The following is a 20030-nucleotide window of genomic DNA, read 5'->3' as shown; positions in this document are numbered from 1 at the left end:
TAAAAACATATTTATTTTTTCTTCAAATGTTCAAAAAAAAAAGTGAAAAATCTCGTGACAAATTTCCCCAAAACCCAACTACCAGGCGTTAATTGTGCGGTTTTAATTTTAGACAGCATCGTTCTTTTGTTTCACGTCATCTCTTGTCTTGGTTCTGAAAATGTGTGTCTCCTCTTATATTGATTTATTACCTCCTTCACAGGGCAATTAATAGTAATTTACTTTCTTCGCTGCATCAGCTTTATTTACACCGTCAACGCATTGAATCTTTCCCTCAAACGCGTCTCCCACTAATTCCTGCGTAATTATTTTATTTAATTTATCTTTTAGAAAATGGCGACTCCTGTTTTTTATGATATATAATGTAATGACATATATTCAAATTTTCTCCGAGTGGGTTACCATTCTTTAAAAAACAAAAAATAAAAAATAAAATCGGCGCTTCTTCCAGACTCATTTTGAATTTCCACTGAAGTTGCAAGGTTTTCAGCCACGAAATTTAGGTTGAAACCGATGTAGTTAAAATATGCCGACGATTAGAGCTCCAGCTAAGAAGCAAACTACGACTTTAACGGTTAGTTTTCTATTTTTCACTCTGAAACTCACTCTTCATTTTGTTAAAATTTTCGCATCTTTCATTTCATCATCATCTTCGTGCTATTCTTTTATTTTTACAGGTTGCGGTAAAATGTAGACCGTTAAGTCAGAGGGAATGCAGTCGCGACATTGTTAGAGTAAAAAACAACAAGGTAAGTGCTCAAATTTTTCTTCTTTTTCTTTTTCTAAGTTTTGATTTGAAAATCTGAAAATGAGAAATTTGTGACATTTAAGGAAGTGGTAGTGTTAGATCCTGACTTATCAAAGGATTATTTGGATCGCATTCAAAATCGAACCAAAGAGAAAAAGTATTGTTTCGATCACGCCTTTGGTCCTCAGTCTACAAATTTGGTACGTCCATTCTTTTTGGAAAGTTTATACTTAGAAGCCTTGTAGTTTTTGTTAATGGATTTGGAAACACTAAGTTGCAATTTGAAATGTGAATTTTGGATTTCAATTTAGTGTTAGAGATAAAAAAAAAAATGCTTTTTCATGATTATGACTCAAACACATCAAGTTATTTAATTTAGTCTTTGTAAAGTATTTTCATAATGTTTGTGACTGTCGAACCCAAATTCTTCCTCCCTAGCTTTTGTTCCCAAATGGAGCACTATTTTAGCCAAGCAGCAGTTCCCAGTAAAGGGAAATTGAAACAGAAAGTGAGAAGATGATTATGAATTTGTTGACCATGTATTTTGATGACCATAACTTCTATTGGCTGTGACTGCAACGCCCCAGTGTGTGCTCGTTTTATTTCCAAGATTGAAGGTTTGATCTATAAGTATATCCAGGTCTCCTATGGTCCTTTCTTTTTATGTTTTACTTTCCTCTGCACTGGACTCCTCTAAAGTCTATAATAAAGAATAATGGTGACGATATGATTTAATTGGAGTTTGGTTGGTTTGATATTGACATTATTGCGATATTCAGTAAACCATGCTGAACAAAATACAGTTTGAATGCTCCGCTTACTTTCTGTAGTTAAAAAGAAGGCATTCTAAGTAATCACTTTTTGGTTTTGTTTATATGACTTGGCTTTTTATATCCAGGATACCTACCAGAAATGTATATCTACTATAATCTCGGGAGTTGTACAAGGTCTTAATGCAACTGTATTTGCCTATGGTTCAACTGGAAGGTAATAGAAACATGTATTGGCATTGTTATATTCTCATAATTGACCGATCATAACCGGCATAAATTTCACAGATTATATAAAGTTTTTCCCTTGATGTTTATTTTGATGATATGGTCTAGGGGACCCAGGCTTGGCGTGGGTCTAATCCCCTCTTTGGGCTATCATTTTGCCCAATCAACCTAAATCATTTTCTAAAACAATTTAATATGTTTGCAAAATATCAAAAACTTATCTCTTGAAATCTTTGCATCTACATATTAGTCTTTCACTTATAAAAGGTTGACTATGTTATTCATTTGCAGTGGTAAAACTTACACAATGGTTGGGACACAGCATGATCCTGGACTCATGGTTCTGAGTTTGCACACAATTTTTGATCTTATTAGAAGGGATAAGAGCTCTGACGAATTTGAAGTTACTTGTTCCTATCTTGAAGTCTACAATGAGGTATGGAATACATTTTTACTACGGAACTTATTTCCTTTCTAGTTCCTATAGTATGTCTAACTACATTTTGTTATATATGTTATTGAATTTTCAATTTCTAATGTTTTAGGTTATATATGATTTACTCGAAAAATCATCAGGTTCTTTGGAACTTAGAGAGGATCCTGAGCATGGAATAGTTGTTGCTGGGCTAAGATGCATTAAGGTTCAGCCCTTTATCTATCAGTTTTAAGCCACGGAGATTAATAAATTAAATCTGAGGGGTATTTTTCATGCAAAACATTAATTTCTGTCCGTACGTTGGAGTGAGTCATTATTTACTAAAGTTGGACTTGCCTTTACAGTAAATGTGGAGGATCTTTTTTTCCCCTCTCTCTGAAGAAATTTTACTAAGACACTGTTCTAGCTTTTTATACTTCAGCTAGAAATTATATAACTATTTACTTGATATTTTTATCCTTTTGTTTTTATTGATGGAAAGAAATCTATTTTGTTCTTAAATTAAAGTCTAACCTGTTTTTTTTACTCTAAATATAATCAACGGAGTCCAATATAATGTATATAACCAATGAAAAGAAGCAGCAATCATCTTGTAGTGTCAAATATTGTTAATCATTCTTTACTTTAGTGGCAAGAGGTTGCAAATTTCCTGTGAGAGGTGAATCATTATCTTCTGTTTCAGACGGTATGTAATCATTTCTCCATTGTGGTAGTGATCCAATATGGCTTTTCGAAGTTTGGCTTGGATTTGTGGCATTTTAGAATGCCTAACAATATTAAATGACTTTTCTTATTTGTTTGGAGTTCATATTAAGGGTACCTTTTTATGCTTCACTGAAAATACGTGCTTGTACTAAGTATTTAAAGCTGGGTGTTAGCTACCTCCATTTTGTAACTTTTTAACTCATAAGAGAAAGAGATTGTCTCTTTTTTCACCTAGCATCAGACAACCTAGGACCATATGCAGTTTTATGGTTAGGTTAAAATATTCTTCAAGTCCTTGTACTCTTCCTAGATTTGGAATTTAGTCTCTTTACTTTTATTTTTTGGAATTTAGTCCCTCTACTTCTCTGATTTAAAATTTTAGGTCCAATTGTTAACACTATTAAAATTATTCAATTAAGTTCATTGATGGTAGCCAAGTAACCAAAAAGTAGAGGGATTGAATTCTTGAAAATAAAAGCAAGGGGATTAAATCCCAAATCTACAAAGACTACAGGGATTTGGAGCAAATTTTATCCTTATTGTTAATACTAGATTCTCTTTATAACAGCATGCCAAAAATAAGAAATAAAATCCTTATAATCTCTCCCTATAATTTCTCTCAGATGAGAATTCCACGACATTGTTGTTACATAGAATTTCTTTTGTATTCCTTTGATGGATGAAACTCCTATATTTGGGATTTTTTTTCTATATAAATTATTGGTGTTCCTACTTTACATCCTTTTATCAATCAAGGTTCTAGTTTGTGGGTGAGTGCTATGACCTTGATGTTCAGTGGCCTTTGTTGATTTCTCCATCATCAGGTTCATTCAGCTGATAAGATCCTTGAACTTTTAAATTTGGGGAATAGTCGAAGAAAAACAGAAAGCACAGAGGCTAATGCTACATCTTCAAGGTGAGAAAGTATTAAGTTGAACCTTACTTATGTTACAATTTATTACTCTTTATGTCAGATTTTCTCTAACGTTACTTTCATATTTGTTCTCACTTTTGAATGTATTATCTCTCAATGTGTTGTAACCTTTTATATTATCTCATATAAAGTTGTATCCATCCAACCAGATCACATGCAGTATTGGAGATTACTGTGAGAAGAAAACAGAGAAACAAATATAAAAATCAAGTCATGCGAGGAAAACTTGCACTTGTTGACCTTGCTGGCAGTGAACGAGCTTCTGAAACAAACAGTACGGGCCAAAAGCTGAGGGATGGTGCTAACATTAATCGTTCACTTCTTGCTTTAGCGAACTGCATCAATGCTCTAGGGAAACAACAAAAGAAGGGTCTTGTCTATGTTCCATACCGCAATAGGTATATTTTAGTAGCTATTGTAGCATAGTAGTCTGACTCTTTACTGATGCAGCTATTGGTAATTTTGCAGTAAACTGACAAGGATACTTAAAGATGGTTTGAGTGGTAACTCTCAGACAGTGATGGTTGCTACAATATCTCCTGCAGATAGTCAGTATCATCACACTGTGAATACCCTGAAATATGCAGACAGGGCAAAGGAAATAAAGACACACATCCAGGTGAGGCTGAATGTAACTTTTGGGAAGACATTACGTAACTCCTTTTAAGAACAAATTTTGGTCAATTCTTCATCTTACTCCTTTATTAATGCTTGTAACTCCTTCCTATGATGGATGATGTATAATTATTAAAGTTCTCTTGCTCTATTTGATTTTTCTTTCCCCTCATGTTAAGAGCAATAAGTTCTTTTATTATGCTGTATTATCAAATGCCTCACTGTCTTTTATTTTTCCCAGAAAAATATTGGCACAATCGATACACATGTATCAGATTATCAACGAATGATTGACAGTCTTCAGGTAAGCTTTTTGATGAATTTTCATTGAGTTGGTTATCATTGCAATCTTATTTGGTGTTGATACCCTGTTGGTTGTGTAGATTGAAGTTTGCCGATTGAAGAAAGAACTAGCAGACAAGGAATCACAGTTGAGTGTCAAACCAACAGAAACGACTGCTGATGATGAACTGTCTTGGTTAAATGTCTTGAGCCAAGAAATCAGTGAAAATGTTCAGGAACGTATAAACTTACAGAAGGCACTGTTTGAACTTGAGGAAACCAATCTTCGAAACCGCACTGAACTTCAGCATCTTGATGATGCTATTGCAAAACAACCGGTTAGACTTACATGTTTCCTTGATGTTTCTCTATCATTAGAAAATGACAGTTTTCCCTTTTTCCACAAAATCCTTTTGAGTTATGGTACCAAGATAGAATTGAACTACAGAATGTTATGAGTTATTAGTACTGCCAAACCATCCAACATCAACCCACCTACTGACCCAATGTCTTCACCTGCCTTAAGAATACCAAGTCAAAGTAACAATAACATATGACAAGCTTTCTGTTTCTTAGTTTCTTTTTTCCCTTTTACATAGATGTGTGGTATGCAAGTGTGAGTTGGTGAAAGGATTTACTTGTATCATTTTCTGGTATTCAATGTTTTTATCTGTGTAAATAGGTTTCTGAAAAGGATGGTACAGTTTCTGAAGCTCTGAGAGTGAGGAGGCAAGATATTCTTGATAACATCCGTGACAATGATGAGGCTGGTATTAATTACCGAAAGGTAAACTTTGATACAGAGTCTTATGTGATTACAATCTCTTGCTGCTTTTAATATGTCAAATGATTAATCTTCCTATAGGAAATTGAAGAAAATGAAAAGCATCGTTGCCAACTCCAAGGTATGATTGAGGAAGCAATCAGTAACAATGGCAATAAAACTTACTTGCGCATACTCAGTCAATACAGACTCCTGGTGAGTGGACTCTGGTATTTTCTACTTTTGGTATCTATCTATTATCATTGAATGACGATATCTGTGTATAACTGCTAATTGCTACTTTATGCAAAGGTGAACACCGTGTAACAACTGAAGATAGTAAAATAATTACTTATGCCATCAGTCTCATCGCTTTTTCTTTGCATTTACGCAGGGGATGGCTAATACCGAGCTTCAGTTTGAAATGGCAATGAGAGAACAGATAATCCACAACCAAAGAGAGGCACAAAGAAATCTTTGGAACTTGATCATGGGGTTGGGACTTGATGAGAAACAGATACTTGACCTTGCTGCCAAGCAGGGAATAACGATTGAAGATTGGACAGTGACACGCTATCCGGGGCTTTCAAACAGAGGGAAATCACCCAATTTGGCATCTGGAGGGTATGCTCCATTCAGTTATGGTCTTTCTATAAACCAATGGCGTAGATCATCTTGCATCTGCCAGAATCATCAACGTGTTGCTTCAAAGTCATTTTCTCAAGACCGCTGGGACCTGTCTCCTACATTTTTCCGGGAAAAGCACCATAGTTTTTACTACTTACTAGCTCATGATAACTCTCCGCCATGTGTCAGGTTCAGGAGGAGTAGTGATAACTGGGTCAGTGGTGGTCATCCAATTTCTTGGTTTGGCACCCCTGATAAGCTTCCCCGAGATTTGCGGAAATCATACCCAGAGATAACTCCTGTTTCATCATGCAATGAAATCTATCTACCAACTCCAGCTTTCGGTGCAGATTTTGGACAGGGGCAAAAGGTAGGGTTCAGTCATTGGTCATTGACAGTTTGCACTATTTTCCTGACATTCCTCATCTTTTCTATCAAGCTTAAGACTACATTCCGTGAAGTAAATATTTAGAGCACTAATAGTTGTATCTTCTCTTGAATTAGATCATGTTGTTGTACTCGTCAGCATAAAGTCTTAGAACTTCAATGTCAGTTCTTTTATGCCATTTTCATGCTTTTGTTCTTAGCTTATTTTGTGTTAAACAGGACATTATGAGGCAAAATTTATACAGCAAGGCTCCTCATGGTGCAATCAGTAGCAGCAGCCAAGACATGGTCAAAGGACCAATAGTCGGTCTCGGTAGGACAGCCAATGGTTTGTTGGGATTTATCCCATCCGAACAATCCTTTAGTACACACGGCCTGAATCATTCGGTCCAAAATTCCAACCCCTCCAACCACCCAAGCCTTTCCTGCATTCATACATTTACTAACCAAAGCTTTAAAACTTAAGGCTGCCCCTCCATTTTTGTATAGCTTTCTTGTATGTTGTACCTTAGTCTTTCTTTCCATTGTTTTGTTTTTGCATTCTTTTCTCTCCAGTGTTGATGTATATACATGAATCAGTGCATCAGAGTTGGCTTAGGAGGAATTGGTAGCTGAATTCTTTGTTTCTCCATTGTGGAGATTAGAGGGTTTATAAAACCCAAGCTGCGGATTGTAGGTTGTTTTTGTAACAGTAATGTTTCATAGAAAAAAAAAAAACGTTCAATATATTTCTTCAGTTGAAATCTAAGTTACAAAATGAACGACAAAATTGCTCCCAAGAACTTGTTTGTAATGTTAATGTTAAGTGTTCATTTTATATTTATTCGATGAAGTAAAGATTGTGACCAGAAGTAAAGTGATGTGGTCCATCGAATAAGATAGTTTTAGAAAATTAAATGTATTTAACAAATTGAAATTTTTTTGGTGAAGGAAAAATGAGATAACAAGATCAAACTAAATGAACAAAAAACACAAGGAGCTTTGTCTTGCTCAAGAAAGTTAAGTCAATCAACCCCATAGACATACTTATTATTCTTTGCATACTATCAATCCCAACAAAAGACATTTTAGCTAAAACGATCAAAAACTTGATTTCTTTCTTTAGGGACATGCCTAATTGTTTAATGTTCTTTGTACTGTAACATTTGCTTAATTCGTTGAATCAAGGTTGAGTTTGATGCCCCCAAATAGCTATCTTGAATATCATTGACCACCTCCAAGCAATTAGTTTGAATTAAAGCTTTAACATACCCTTTTTCTTGTAACAAGAGTAACCCACTCTAGATACTCCAAAAGCATCAAAGATTGAACAAACACCTAAATTATGACTAAACCCGACAATCCAGTCTCCAAAATGATCTTGCACTACACTAGTGGGTGCGTATCTTGTGTTCACATTCACTACCCCAATGCATCTACTAAACATTATAGTCGTATGTACATTAAAAAATTGTCGAGCCCAACATAATGAAACTTTAATTATCTCTAAAGCATCCCAAGACAAACCCTGAAAAATGAATAAATTCCTATCCTTTCAAAGACGCCATGCAATTAAACCAAATAAGTAGGACCAAACAACTTCCTCATAAAGTACCCTTAAATGTAAGGATAAGTTGAAACTAACTAGTCTGTAAAGTTGGAAGCAAAATAAAAATAATTACTCTTATTTATAGGTACTACGCTCAACCATACCTCTTTCACTGCTGAGCAATCACTAAAAACATAAAGGTCTCCAAAGGCACGACCGCAAACTGGGTAAGAAGGATCTTGACCAATTCCTCTCCCAACATGTTTCATGTTTGTAAGCAATCGTTGTAACACCCCTTACCTGTATCCGACGCTAGGATAGGGTTCGAGGCGTTATTGGACTTAAACATTCACAACATGCAAAACCAAGCCACAAAATTTTTGACCAAAGTTAAAACATCTCAAACACATGCATATTGTCCCTTATGCAGGCCTTCAAGGCCTAAAACATACATCAGGGTGGTTCGGGACTAAACTGAGAACTTTCGATAAAATTTGGGCAACTTAACCAATTTTCTTACTTTGGAAAGTCACACACCCGTGTGGCTTGGGACACGCCCGTGCTTTCAGCCTGTGTAACTCTCTGTTTATGACATCAGCCAAACAAATTGATCCACACAGTCAAGCCACATGTCTGTGTGCTAGATTGTGTCCTCCCCACGGCTGAAACACATGGCCGTATCTCTGCCCGTGTGGCCAACACTTAGGCTATTTTCCAAGCCTTATTCTTTCTCATACTTTACACATCATGGACCCAAATTATAGCATCAATTTAATGGTTAATCGACCATGAGAAAGATTCAAATAAATAATTTGCATGTTGTCTTACATGTGTTTATTACCTAGCATTTAATCTCTACACATTCTACAATTGTCCATGTTTAATCATTATCAACTTACTTCTAGGCCACGTATTCATTCCATGGCGACAACCACCTCGAATGGTTCTAGGGCATTCATCGTGTACATGTGTTATACTAATTATTCATAGCAACCAATTATAATCACACGACATGCATTAACCCATAGCAGGAATAATTAGGCTTACAAGCCGTAACCATAATAAGCCATATCTCATGGCTATATACAATAGATAAATATAAGCCGGTACATTTGGCTAATCATAACAACATTTAATATAAAAAATAGCCCTTATACATGCCACTCACTTGAAAGTGTTTAATACACGTATGACAGTACTCTGGAGTTGATAGCTTGATAGTGTGATGTTGCCTCCGACGATCTCCAACCTCGAGCCAACCTGAGAACACTAAGGAAATGGAGAGGAGGGAGTAAGCTTAAAGCTTAGTAAGTCCATATGAAAATAATAAGCATTAAACAACATGTTTCCTTACGCAATCAACCATAATGTCACTTTAACTCATATTCTGGTTAATCTGTTTTCTTGAGTCGTAGTTATTAATTTATTTATATCTAGAGCTACGGAACTAAAAATTAAGATCCATTAATTTTTCTTGAAACTAGACTCATTTATATTTTTACAATAATATTTCCATAATTTTTTGTCTAGCCAATAAGTATAGTTTATTATTCAAATTCTCCCCTATTTTGCTGTTTGATAGCTTCGACCTTTTTTCACTAAAATTTATTTATCTCATAGTATGAGACTCGGATAATGTTCTCGTCTCTTTCTACTGAAAGTAGACTCATTAAGGATTTCATTAATATGATTCCTAACTCATAATTATTTTTTTACAATTTCTAGTGATTTTCCCAAGTAAGACCAGGGGATTCCGAACTCATTCTGACTCTATCTCACAAGAATTCAAATATCTCATCATATGAGATTCCTTTACTAGCAACATTTCCTTTATCTGAAACTAGACCCAATAATATTTAATTTCATATTTTATTCAGTCTCTAACTCAATTTACACTATTTTTGGTAGATTTTCAAAATTAGACTATTGTTGTTGTCCAAAACTGTTTTAGTGCAAATTCATAGTAACTATCATAAGCTCGTTGATCATGGACTCATCATTTCATGAAACCCATATCTCATTACACAATGTAAGTTAACATGATATTACAACACAATTCATATTCATATTCATAAGCATAAGGATAGTTCATCTTTCAAACCTTTTTACTTGTTTATCATGAATACACATACATAGGCATGAATTTGCTTACTCATCATTTATCACATTTCAGTAAGGCATCACTTATGAGTATAATGTACGTACCTGTACATATCCGTAGCATATTAGTTAACTTTACCTTTATCATGGCCCCCATCTCGGGACTTTCATCACATTATTCATTATAATACCCGTTGAATTTCTCAGAAATCTCGATGGATAATCCATTTACCGTCAAGTCATACAAGTGATCATCTCAAGTACGCACTCCCGCAAACCTCACATCTTATAGCGGGATTACTAGTCCAGGCTAAATCCTTCATAATATAAACTCATAGAGTATTGTCGGGATTACCAGTCTAGGCTAAATCCCATACAACGACATATACTCAAATGAGATCGGATCTAAATTACCAGTCCAGGCTAAATTCAAATCCTAATCGGATTACCAGTCCGGGCTAAATCCTTAATGCACACATATTATTTGGGAGGCTCGATCACTCGAGGAACACTCGTCCGAGCTAGATCCTTTTCTATATTTGAGATCAACGGATTACCCGTCCGGTCTAAATCCTTTTCTACAACACATGCAGGATCTCAAGTCATGTAAGCCATGGTTTATCCATCGGATTTCCCTTTTTATTCAACCGGGATTTTCTCTTTTCATCAAGTATCTCATTATACATAGCTGATCATGCAATGTAGATCAAATTCAACACATTTCCATGTTTATTTAGATATTAGTCCATGGCATAAACATGGTATTGCATATAATTATATTTAGGCATTTGTTACAATATATAATCTTTATGTCAACTAAATAAATATCCATCACACTAAGCTAACACATCAATTTAAGTTCAAGTATGAACAATAATATCGTTGCATTATCATTGACATATGAACTTACCTCAGTTTCGAGTACAACTATTTATTTCGAATTTGTGCTTAACCTTATTCAACCTCGTTCTAAGCCCGAATCTTGTTTTCCTTGATCTATAATATCACATTTAGCCTACTAATTAGTCAAATTATTCATATGGGTCCAAAAATATATTTTTATAAATTTGCATTTTGACCCCTAAACTTTCACATATTTTCACTTTTGCCCCAACGCTCATAAAATGATTTTTATTCAATTTCCTTGCATTTCAATCCTAGCCGAATCATTTTCATAACTATGGCAGCCTCCAATTTCTACTAAATCACCCTTTTATGACTAATTTAAAACTTATACGATTTAGTCCTTTTTAAGCATTTTTACCGAAAATCACTCAGCAAAAGCCGTTTATTACACACCGAGCCTTCATATTCTACCATTAAACATCAAAATACACGCATATCATTTATGGTTAAATTTTTAAACATAAACCCTAGCTCAAAATAATGGTAGAAATGAGTAGAACATGTTACCGAGATTTTAAAAATGTAAAGAACATCAAAAACGGGGCTTGAATGCAGTTACTATTGAGCTTGGAAGCTTGTAAACCTAACCATGTCTTCTCCCATGCAGTATTCGGCCATAGGTAGAAGATGGACAAGAAATTCAGCTTTTTATTTTGTCTTTTAGTCCATTTAATGACCAAATGACCAAAATGCCCTTTTAGCCTTTCTTTGAAATTTTATCCATCCAAGCCCATTTTTGTCCAAAATTTTAGGACTTGGTCAAATTTCTATTTAAGACCCTCTAATTAAAAATCCAATTCAATTTCATACTAAAAACTTTTAGAACTCATATTTTGCAATTTATTCAATTTAGTCCTTAAAGTCTAATTGAGCACCTTGGACATAAAATTTCTTCATGAAATTTTCACACAAGCATGAAACATATCATAGACCTTATAATAATCATAAAATAATTATTTCTACTTCAGATTTGTAGTCTCGAAACCACTGTTCTGATTAGGCCCTAATTCGCGATGTTATAATCGTTGCTTTAAAGCAAGCCACAATAAGAAGCGAACTATTTGTGGCCCTTGAAATTTCCATACCGTCTTCCATGAATCATCTATAGTTCTCTTAAAATTCTCCTGAATCATGTGATACACACTTTTAACGGAAAAATATTTAGTAGGTTGACGACTCCAAGCAATCCTATTCGGTCTGTTAAAGAATGGGGTGTTGGGATATTGACTATGCACCGAACAATGTCTTTAGATAGCCACACCCGAAATAAATCAAGATTCCACAACCCGTCTGCCGTTACCATGTTGTCAAGCATGTAATCAGGATCCAAGTTAGCATGCGAAGGAATTAGCCACATCAATAGTCCTACACTCGCAATCTAATGATCTTTCTAGCAACGAATTGACCTTCCATCTCCCACAGACCATACTAGATTATCTTTAAGCAAAGGCCAAACCTTGGATAAAACCCTCCAAAGGAACGAATTCAAACTTCTAAAAATGTTATATGGTAGTACCAAACGAATAAACCCAAGTCTTCCAGAAGAACGAGGCTGACAGACTGAATCCCAACTAATGCTAGTTTTTTTGTTTCCACTCGACCAACCCCAGATAAACTGTTTGACCAAGTGCTCAATCTCATCACGGACTCTTTTAGGAATCATTAAAGTCTGCATGAAATAATTATGAAAGGATAAAAACACATATTGTGCTAAAGTAGCTCCCCTAGCTAAGGATAACTTCTTGGCATCCCAGTTGTACAACTTACTTCGAACATTATCCACCACAAATCTAAAAGTACTATTGGTGACCTTTTCATGAAAAAGAGGAATGCCCAGATACGAGTCGAGATTATCAGTTTTTGGAAACCAAGCAAACTACTAATTCCACTTCCCACCGCCTCGTCACAATAACTAGAGAGATCACAAAAATTATCCAAAATCTCCTTAAAGGAGCTGTGCATGACCCAAATCAACTTTGTTAAAAAAATTACCAGATCATTAATAAAGAATAGATGAAATAAATTTGGCCCAACTCTAAATAATCTAATTGGATGCCATTGACCCTTAGATATAGCCAAATGAAAACTATACCTGAGTCATTTTATACATAGAACGAACAAATACAAGGATAAAAATTAAAATTTTTATTCCTTATAAACTTTAAACCTTTTTCTTATAAATTCCTTAAATTACTACATCCTTAAGCTACACTCCCAAACTATTGATAAACTAAAAAAAAATTAAATATAAAATTTTTAGTACATAAGATTATATTTGTTGAATTTACATTATAAAGTTGGTTGTGATATTTAATAAAAATTAAGTACTAAATATGACTATGTTGTTTGATAATAAAAATTTAATATTTTAAAATTAAACTTTCATAGTTTTAATCTTAATAATATATATTTTATATTATTTTAGATAATTTTAAATAAAATTACATATAATAATTTGAATATTCCATTGAGAAAAAACAAAAGCAAAAAGTCTTGACCTGAATGAATCCATGGTTAAAGCTCTTGTCATTATTCGTTTGGTTTAGGTTCAAAGTGCTACTAATAACTCTTGAAAAGAGTTATAATTCATACCTTTAGACTGAGTCAATTGTATATACTTAAGTGAACTTAGTTGCATTTTAAGACACTATTTTAGCAGTTTTAGAACATTTTATAAGAAGCTTGGACGGTGCTTAAATATTATTATTTGTTACTTTTAATTGCATGTGGAAGGGTTGTGTTTCGGGTTTGGCAGGTGTAGATTGAGAAATGAGAAATAAAGGAGAGTAGGTTTGCCGGGACAAAAGGTTTTTATCCTAAAAAAAAAATTTAAAAAGAAGATTATCTTGGGTTGTTGAAAAAAGAATTTAAAAAGAAATTTAAAAAGAAGATTATCTTGGGTTGTTGAAAAAAGAATTTAAAAAGAGGAGAAGATAATCTTGGGTTGTTGGATTTACGTTAAGGAATAAAAAGACAAAGGAGGAAACCCAAAGACTTCTCAGCCATCACAGGACACTGTTGTAACAGCTCAATTTCAGCGGTGTTGGAAATAGTGGTTTCAAGACCACAACTCCGACAAGTTAGTTATTATTTTAATGTTTATTTAATGTTTATAGGGATTTAAGATAATATTAAATTTTTGTTATGAAATTCTGATGTTTAAATAGTTAATTAGGTAAAAAGGATTGAATTACCAAAGATGTAAAAGTTGAGTTCTATTAGTTAAGTGGATTAAAGAGCTTTAATAAGATGAATTAATGGACTTAGATGATAATTATACCATATATGTTGATGGTGGACAAATATGGAAATGTTTATATTAGTTTTTAAGTTATAATATAAGGGTAAATGAGTAAATAAACAAAAATCATGAAATAAACCAAAACAAAGCTATCATCTTCTTTCTTTTCCTTTTTTCTTGTTTTAACCAAAATTAGCCATTGAAGGGGGAGAAAGCTTTGGTTTTGAGTTTCTTCATGCATGGTATGTTTTTGATCCTCGATTTTAGTGATTTTTATGTTTTTGAGCTCTTTTTAGCTTAATCTAACTAGCCTGGAGGTTAATTTGCAAAACTGCTAAAGGTTGAGGGACTTTCCATAGTTGAGTTTGAAAGTGTTTTTATGTTAGTTGATAGATTATCAATCTTAGTTGTTAAACAAACTTGTTTTGTTAAGTGGTTTTTGATGAATTTGGGATTAGGGATTAAATTGTTAAAAGTGTAAAACTCCATGGGTTTTAATTTGAAATTTTGGTAATTATGGTTTTTTCAAGATCCTTAGTAGAATCGGTTAACATGGTTTTAGGTTAGAATGGTTAAATTTCAAGTTACGAGCTTAAGGACTAAATTGTGAAAAAGTTAAATAGGAGGGGTAATTCTATAATTTCATGATAATGTGAATTCTTGATTGAATTTAATACTTGAAATTATTTGAAGACTTAATTGAATGAAATTATCTATTTAGATCTAGATAAACAACAACCAGACTTAAATGGGGGAAAAGCTAAAGCTTTGGACTAGAGTGTAATTCGGTTATTGCAATCATAGTTGTCGAGGTAAGTTTGTATAAATTATAATCTTATTAATGATAGTTTGATTGATCATCGGTTATATTTTGTTTTTTATAAATTGACTTTAAAATGCATATATATCGATGATTTGAGTAATTGACGGACAAGTAATCCCGTTTGAACCTTCAGAATTCTTAGGATACGAATGACATGTCATTAGGGATTTCATGTCTCGAGTGTTGGTCTTGAATGTCCTACTGATGGTTGAGGTCTTGCATTTGTTATAGATTCTCCACAGCTCATATGAGCAACATTGTATAGCTAACATTCCAACCCATAGCTCGTGTGAGCACTATAAAAAATGAAAAGTTACGGTTATATGGAAAGGCATACTATGTGTGGGTATTCTCAAATATCCAATGTAATTCTAGATGGTTCAGCGGGTAAGTAAAGGATAATGGCATGGTATGTATACAATTGGATGTTGGTTTATGATTTTATGAAAAGGTTAATGTGATAAATGATGTGTACATGAAAATCTACTTATGATATGGTTGAACTTATATGTATCATGTATGAACTTACTAACTTGTGAGTTTGATGGTGTTTATATAGGATTTTACTAATCCTATGGCCTTGGTAATGATGTTATGCTTATTTTATAAATTGTACTAAAGAATGGTAAGTTAGGTTTGAGTTTATACGAGCTTACTAAGCACTAGTTGCTTATGTAGTTATTTTCCTTTGTTTCTTAGATTATTAAAAGTTCGATCAGTTGGAAGCTTGTCAGAGATCTATCATACCATCCAGAAAATATTTAGGTAGTTTTGAGTTATTTTGGTCAAGGTTATAAATGGCATGTATAGAACCTTTTTATAATGGTAGTCATTGAATGTATTAATGGTCAATTTGGTATGTATATGTTTTTGGAATTTATGTTTTGTTTGATGGACTTTTAGTGCCTTGACAAGTTTAAGTCATTTTGACCACTTTTAAGTACTTGTAATATATGGTCCTTTTGGTATGTTTATGATGATATGTGAATGGTTATAATTGATGTCATTTGGTAGTTAAAAGAACTAGGTTTTGTGCTTGAAATGTGGCTATGTTGCTTTGTTTTGATTAATGATGTTATAGTATAAATGTGGTGCCTTTGAATGGCATATTGGTTAGGTGAAATATGTTGATTGAATTGGTATGTTTTTATGTGTTTGAAAGGTATTTAAGTCTTTTGAATGTGTGCACAAATGGAATAGTTGATTACGTATGTTTTGGTCTTGAAATGACTTATTTTAGGGTTAAATTATGGAGCACATGGCCTACGACACGGGCTATCACATGACCTGGCTACATGACTGTGTGTCACTTGTTATTTTTAGTGTAAATTTCACATGGCCTGAGACACGTCTGTGTGTATCAAATCAGTGAGTTACACGGCCTAGCACAAGGCCTGCGACATAGCCATGTGACAAGTCAAAGAGTTACACAGTCAGGCACACAGCCTGCGATACGGCCGTGTGACCTAACTCAGTAGGTTACACAGTTTAAGACACGGGTTGGGACACGACTGTGTGTCCCTTTGTTCGATTGTCACACGATCGTGTGACCCCTATTTTCAAAATTTTTAACTTTTTCCCAAATTTTCTATTTTGTTTCGATTTAGTCCTAAATAATTTCTAAATTGATTTTAGGGCCTCGAAGGCCTGATTTAAGGCCCAAATGTACATATTTACTAAGGTTATAATGAGTTTTAAGTAATTATTGTTAAATGACATTATTGATATGTTTTGATATTAGTTATTCGGATTTGTATGGTAATGCTCTGTAACCCTAACCTGGCAACGGATGCAGGTTAGGGGTGTTATAACTGTGCTGCTAGAGTGTGAACTGGACACGCGAAAGTTGTCTTCCCTTTGTTCTTATGTTATTTCTACTGTCTTCCCTTTGGTTCTTATGTTATTTCTTACTTTGTTCCTTCGTGAATTGAATGATGAAAATGATGTTGATTGATTTTTTGGTTTTAAATTTTATTTGCCAACCTATGAGCTAAATCTCATAGGGATGGAATTACATGATAAAACATTTATTTTCTTTAATGGTTGAAGCATAGATCTGAATTAATTACTATTTCATTCAATTGTTTTTATTTCTAAATTGTATGCATGAAATCTCTAGACATAGACGATTGTGCAACATGCCCATAAACTAATTTAATTCTGAAAAGGTTGTATTAGTTGGACTGAAATTGAATGATATGAGCAAGTACTCGACAGATACTTGTAGTAGGCTCTATACATAGAGCAGTTTTCATACAGAAGGAAATAGTGCAGGGTACCGTATTAAAGCCTATAGACACAGGTAGGTTTTTTCTCTTGAAGCGGACCACTTTAAAACTCTTCTGAGTAGTAGATTGATTATGATTTTTCTGAGGTAGTTCTGATAGTAAGGGTAGATTCTTAGTAATTCCAACCTTCCATATCAACATTGTATATCCCTTATCTCTTGCCGTAGTATTTTTACCATCGCATCCTTAGTTGTTTATTTGTTTAGTTACATATTATTCATATAATGATTTTTATAATTGCCATTGTATTTCTACTTTCATTTTGCAATAACATTTTCAAATATTCATGAATTCCACATATTGTGTAAATTACTACTCCTTTAATTGCCACTGCATACTTACCATAACTTTACAATAGCATCAATTGCATTTTATTATAATAATTTGACCATTTTGTGCCTCAATCCAATCCTCGTGGGAGTGATACTCACTCATCACTTTATTTCTTGATTCGACGTGTATACTTGCACAAATCGCATATCATTTCACAAGCGATACGGTTTTGGCACTGTTATCGGGATCGACAATTTAGTGAAATTTGGTTTGGTTATTTTACTTGGTAGTTTTATTTAACTTAGTGTATTTTCTTTTTACAGGTTTTCCATTAGTGCATGAGAAAAGGCATTCCTGTTAACACATAATATTTTTTTAATCCAAAGATTGACAGAACATTGCGGAGAAAGAGAAAAGAATTGAGAAATATGGTTGGAAACAGGAATGATCATAATGGTAATCCAAATGATTGCAATGAAAAATCCTCCTATTGGATGTGTAATGGATGATCGAGATAGGCCAATTAGAGAGCATTTTGTCCCAATGCTGGATGATTTGAATCTAGGGATAATTAGACTAAATATACAAGCTCAGCAATTCGAGATGAAACCGGTAGTGTTCTAGATGTTACAAACCGTAGGATAGTTTAGTGGACTCCCCACTGAAGACCCACGATTACATTTAAGACCCTTTCTAGAAGTATGTGATTTATTCAAACAACAAGGTATTCTTGAAGACACCTTAAGATTTAAGCTATTCCTCTATTCTTTAAGAGATCGTGCGAGAGCCTGGCTGAATGCTTTGCCGTCGATAATAGTGGCATCATGGAATGATCTTTGCCAGAGATTTTTGCTACAGTATAATCTCCCAACTATGAATGCCAAGCTTGGAAACAACATCACATCTTTTCGGCAGTTAGAGGATGAAACATTATATGAAGCTTGGGAATAATTTAAAGATTTAATTCAAAAATGTCTGATGCATGGATTCCAGCACTGGACTCAAATGGAGATACTTTATAATGGAATGAATGAGCATACAAGGATTGTAGTTGATGCATCTGCTAATGGTTCTTTGTTGGATACAACTTATAATAAAGCATATGAGATTTTCGAAAAGATTTCCAACAACGATTATCAATATCCAACCACGAGAGTTGGGACGGGTAAGAGAGGTGCTGGTACCATAGAGCTTGATGCAATCACTTCGTTGACAACTCATGTATCCTTTCTAGCTAATAGGATTAAAACAACAAAAAATTCAATTGCTATCCATGAGATGAAATCAACCGAGCTATCATTCATTTATTGTGGTGAAGATCATGTATTTGATGAATACCTATCAAACCCGACACCAGTATACTACATGGGTAATTTTAACCAAAATAATAACCCTTATTCCAATACTTACAATTGGGGTGGAAGCAACATCTGAATTTTAGTTGGAATAATCAAGGTGCAGGGAGTTCACACAGTGTTGCAAGACAAAATATCCACAATGCACCGAATGGTTATAATGATCCTATGCTGAGGCAAAATGTTCAGCAATATCAAGTATCATCTTCTAATTCTATTGAATCTTTGTTGAAGGAGTATATGACAAAGAATGATGTTGTGATTCAGAGTCAAGCTGCACCTCTTCGAGTTATTTAAAATCAAGTGGGGCAAATAGCGAACGCTTTAAATTCAAGGCCACAAGGAGCATTGCCAAGTGATACTAAAATTTTGAGAACCTAAGGGAAGAATGTAAACTGAAAAATATATAGGATTTTCCTATGTAATTTATCACCTTTTTACTTAAATTCATTGTTAAATCTAAGTAATTGTTTAATAAATTAATGAAATATATGAAAATACGAAATTAGGACATAGAAATTATTAAAATGTGATTTTATGCTTTACTATATAGTTTTCATGCAATAAATGGCTTATTTTATATTAATTTGAACATATTACATTTTAAGACATAAAGTGGGCCATGCATGATTAAATTAAATAATAAAATATAAAATTATATTTAATAATTCATTTTAAAATATTTTATTAATAATTTAGGTTTTAATTGATTAATTAAATTGGATAAATTTTATTATTTGGTCCTCTAATTTATTGATTTATTTTGGACAGGTCTGATAGCTTTGTTGGATTACAAAATCGTCCAAATTGGAAACCAAGTCAACCCAATTTTCGGCTACACATGGCTGCCAATTTAAACCATTCTTTGGTTTAATTACTCAAGGTTCTTACATTGTTGAAGAAATTAGAGATTTACCCGAAGATTTACAATTGACCGAGTCTTAGTTCTGAGTTGTTGTGGCACTTAAATTGAGCAAAAATCAGCTCAATTTCCTCAATTCATGGCCGGCCACCCATTGAA

At 33.7% G+C, this 20030-nt stretch overlaps 1 protein-coding gene and 1 non-coding gene across 3 annotated transcripts; one reads left to right on the top strand and one right to left on the bottom strand.

Moving 5' to 3' along the window:
- Positions 1–74: 74 nt before the first annotated feature.
- Positions 75–7277, top strand: LOC108470539 (kinesin-like protein KIN-8B). Of its 2 annotated transcripts, XM_017771888.2 has the most exons (15): positions 75–574; positions 678–749; positions 832–948; positions 1647–1735; positions 2038–2182; positions 2292–2387; positions 3712–3803; positions 3971–4219; positions 4290–4440; positions 4678–4740; positions 4820–5056; positions 5401–5505; positions 5584–5697; positions 5876–6478; positions 6715–7277. In XM_017771888.2, the coding sequence occupies exons 1-15, from the start codon at positions 527–529 to the stop codon at positions 6958–6960; spliced, it is 2427 nt and encodes an 808-aa protein (XP_017627377.1). In that variant the 5' UTR covers positions 75–526; the 3' UTR covers positions 6961–7277. The 2 variants fall into 2 exon arrangements, with proteins under 2 accessions (XP_017627377.1, XP_017627378.1); XM_017771889.2 differs by lacking the exon at positions 2292–2387.
- An 11259-nt stretch (positions 7278–18536) lies between these two features.
- On the bottom strand, positions 18537–18643 carry LOC128284424 (small nucleolar RNA R71). Its single transcript, XR_008274851.1, has one exon. It is a non-coding gene; the product is annotated as a small nucleolar RNA R71 (small nucleolar RNA).
- Between the last annotated feature and the right edge of the window lie 1387 nt (positions 18644–20030).

This window comes from Gossypium arboreum, chromosome 11 (assembly GCF_025698485.1).
Source record: "Gossypium arboreum isolate Shixiya-1 chromosome 11, ASM2569848v2, whole genome shotgun sequence".
Taxonomy (NCBI): domain Eukaryota; kingdom Viridiplantae; phylum Streptophyta; class Magnoliopsida; order Malvales; family Malvaceae; genus Gossypium; species Gossypium arboreum.
The sequence above is the reverse complement of the archived record's forward strand: the minus strand, read 5'-3'. Positions and strand labels throughout refer to the sequence as shown.

What these genes read in the sequence shown, in the direction of transcription:
- LOC108470539 (XM_017771888.2), top strand. Translation starts at nt 527, where the DNA reads ATGCCGACGATTAGAGCTCCAGCTAAGAAGCAAACTACGACTTTAACG. An exon ending in AGCAAACTACGACTTTAACG is followed by an intron (nt 575 to 677) that starts GTTAGTTTTCTA and finishes TTATTTTTACAG; the next exon opens with GTTGCGGTAAAATGTAGACC. An exon ending in CTGGGCTAAGATGCATTAAG is followed by an intron (nt 2,388 to 3,711) that starts GTTCAGCCCTTT and finishes CTCCATCATCAG; the next exon opens with GTTCATTCAGCTGATAAGAT.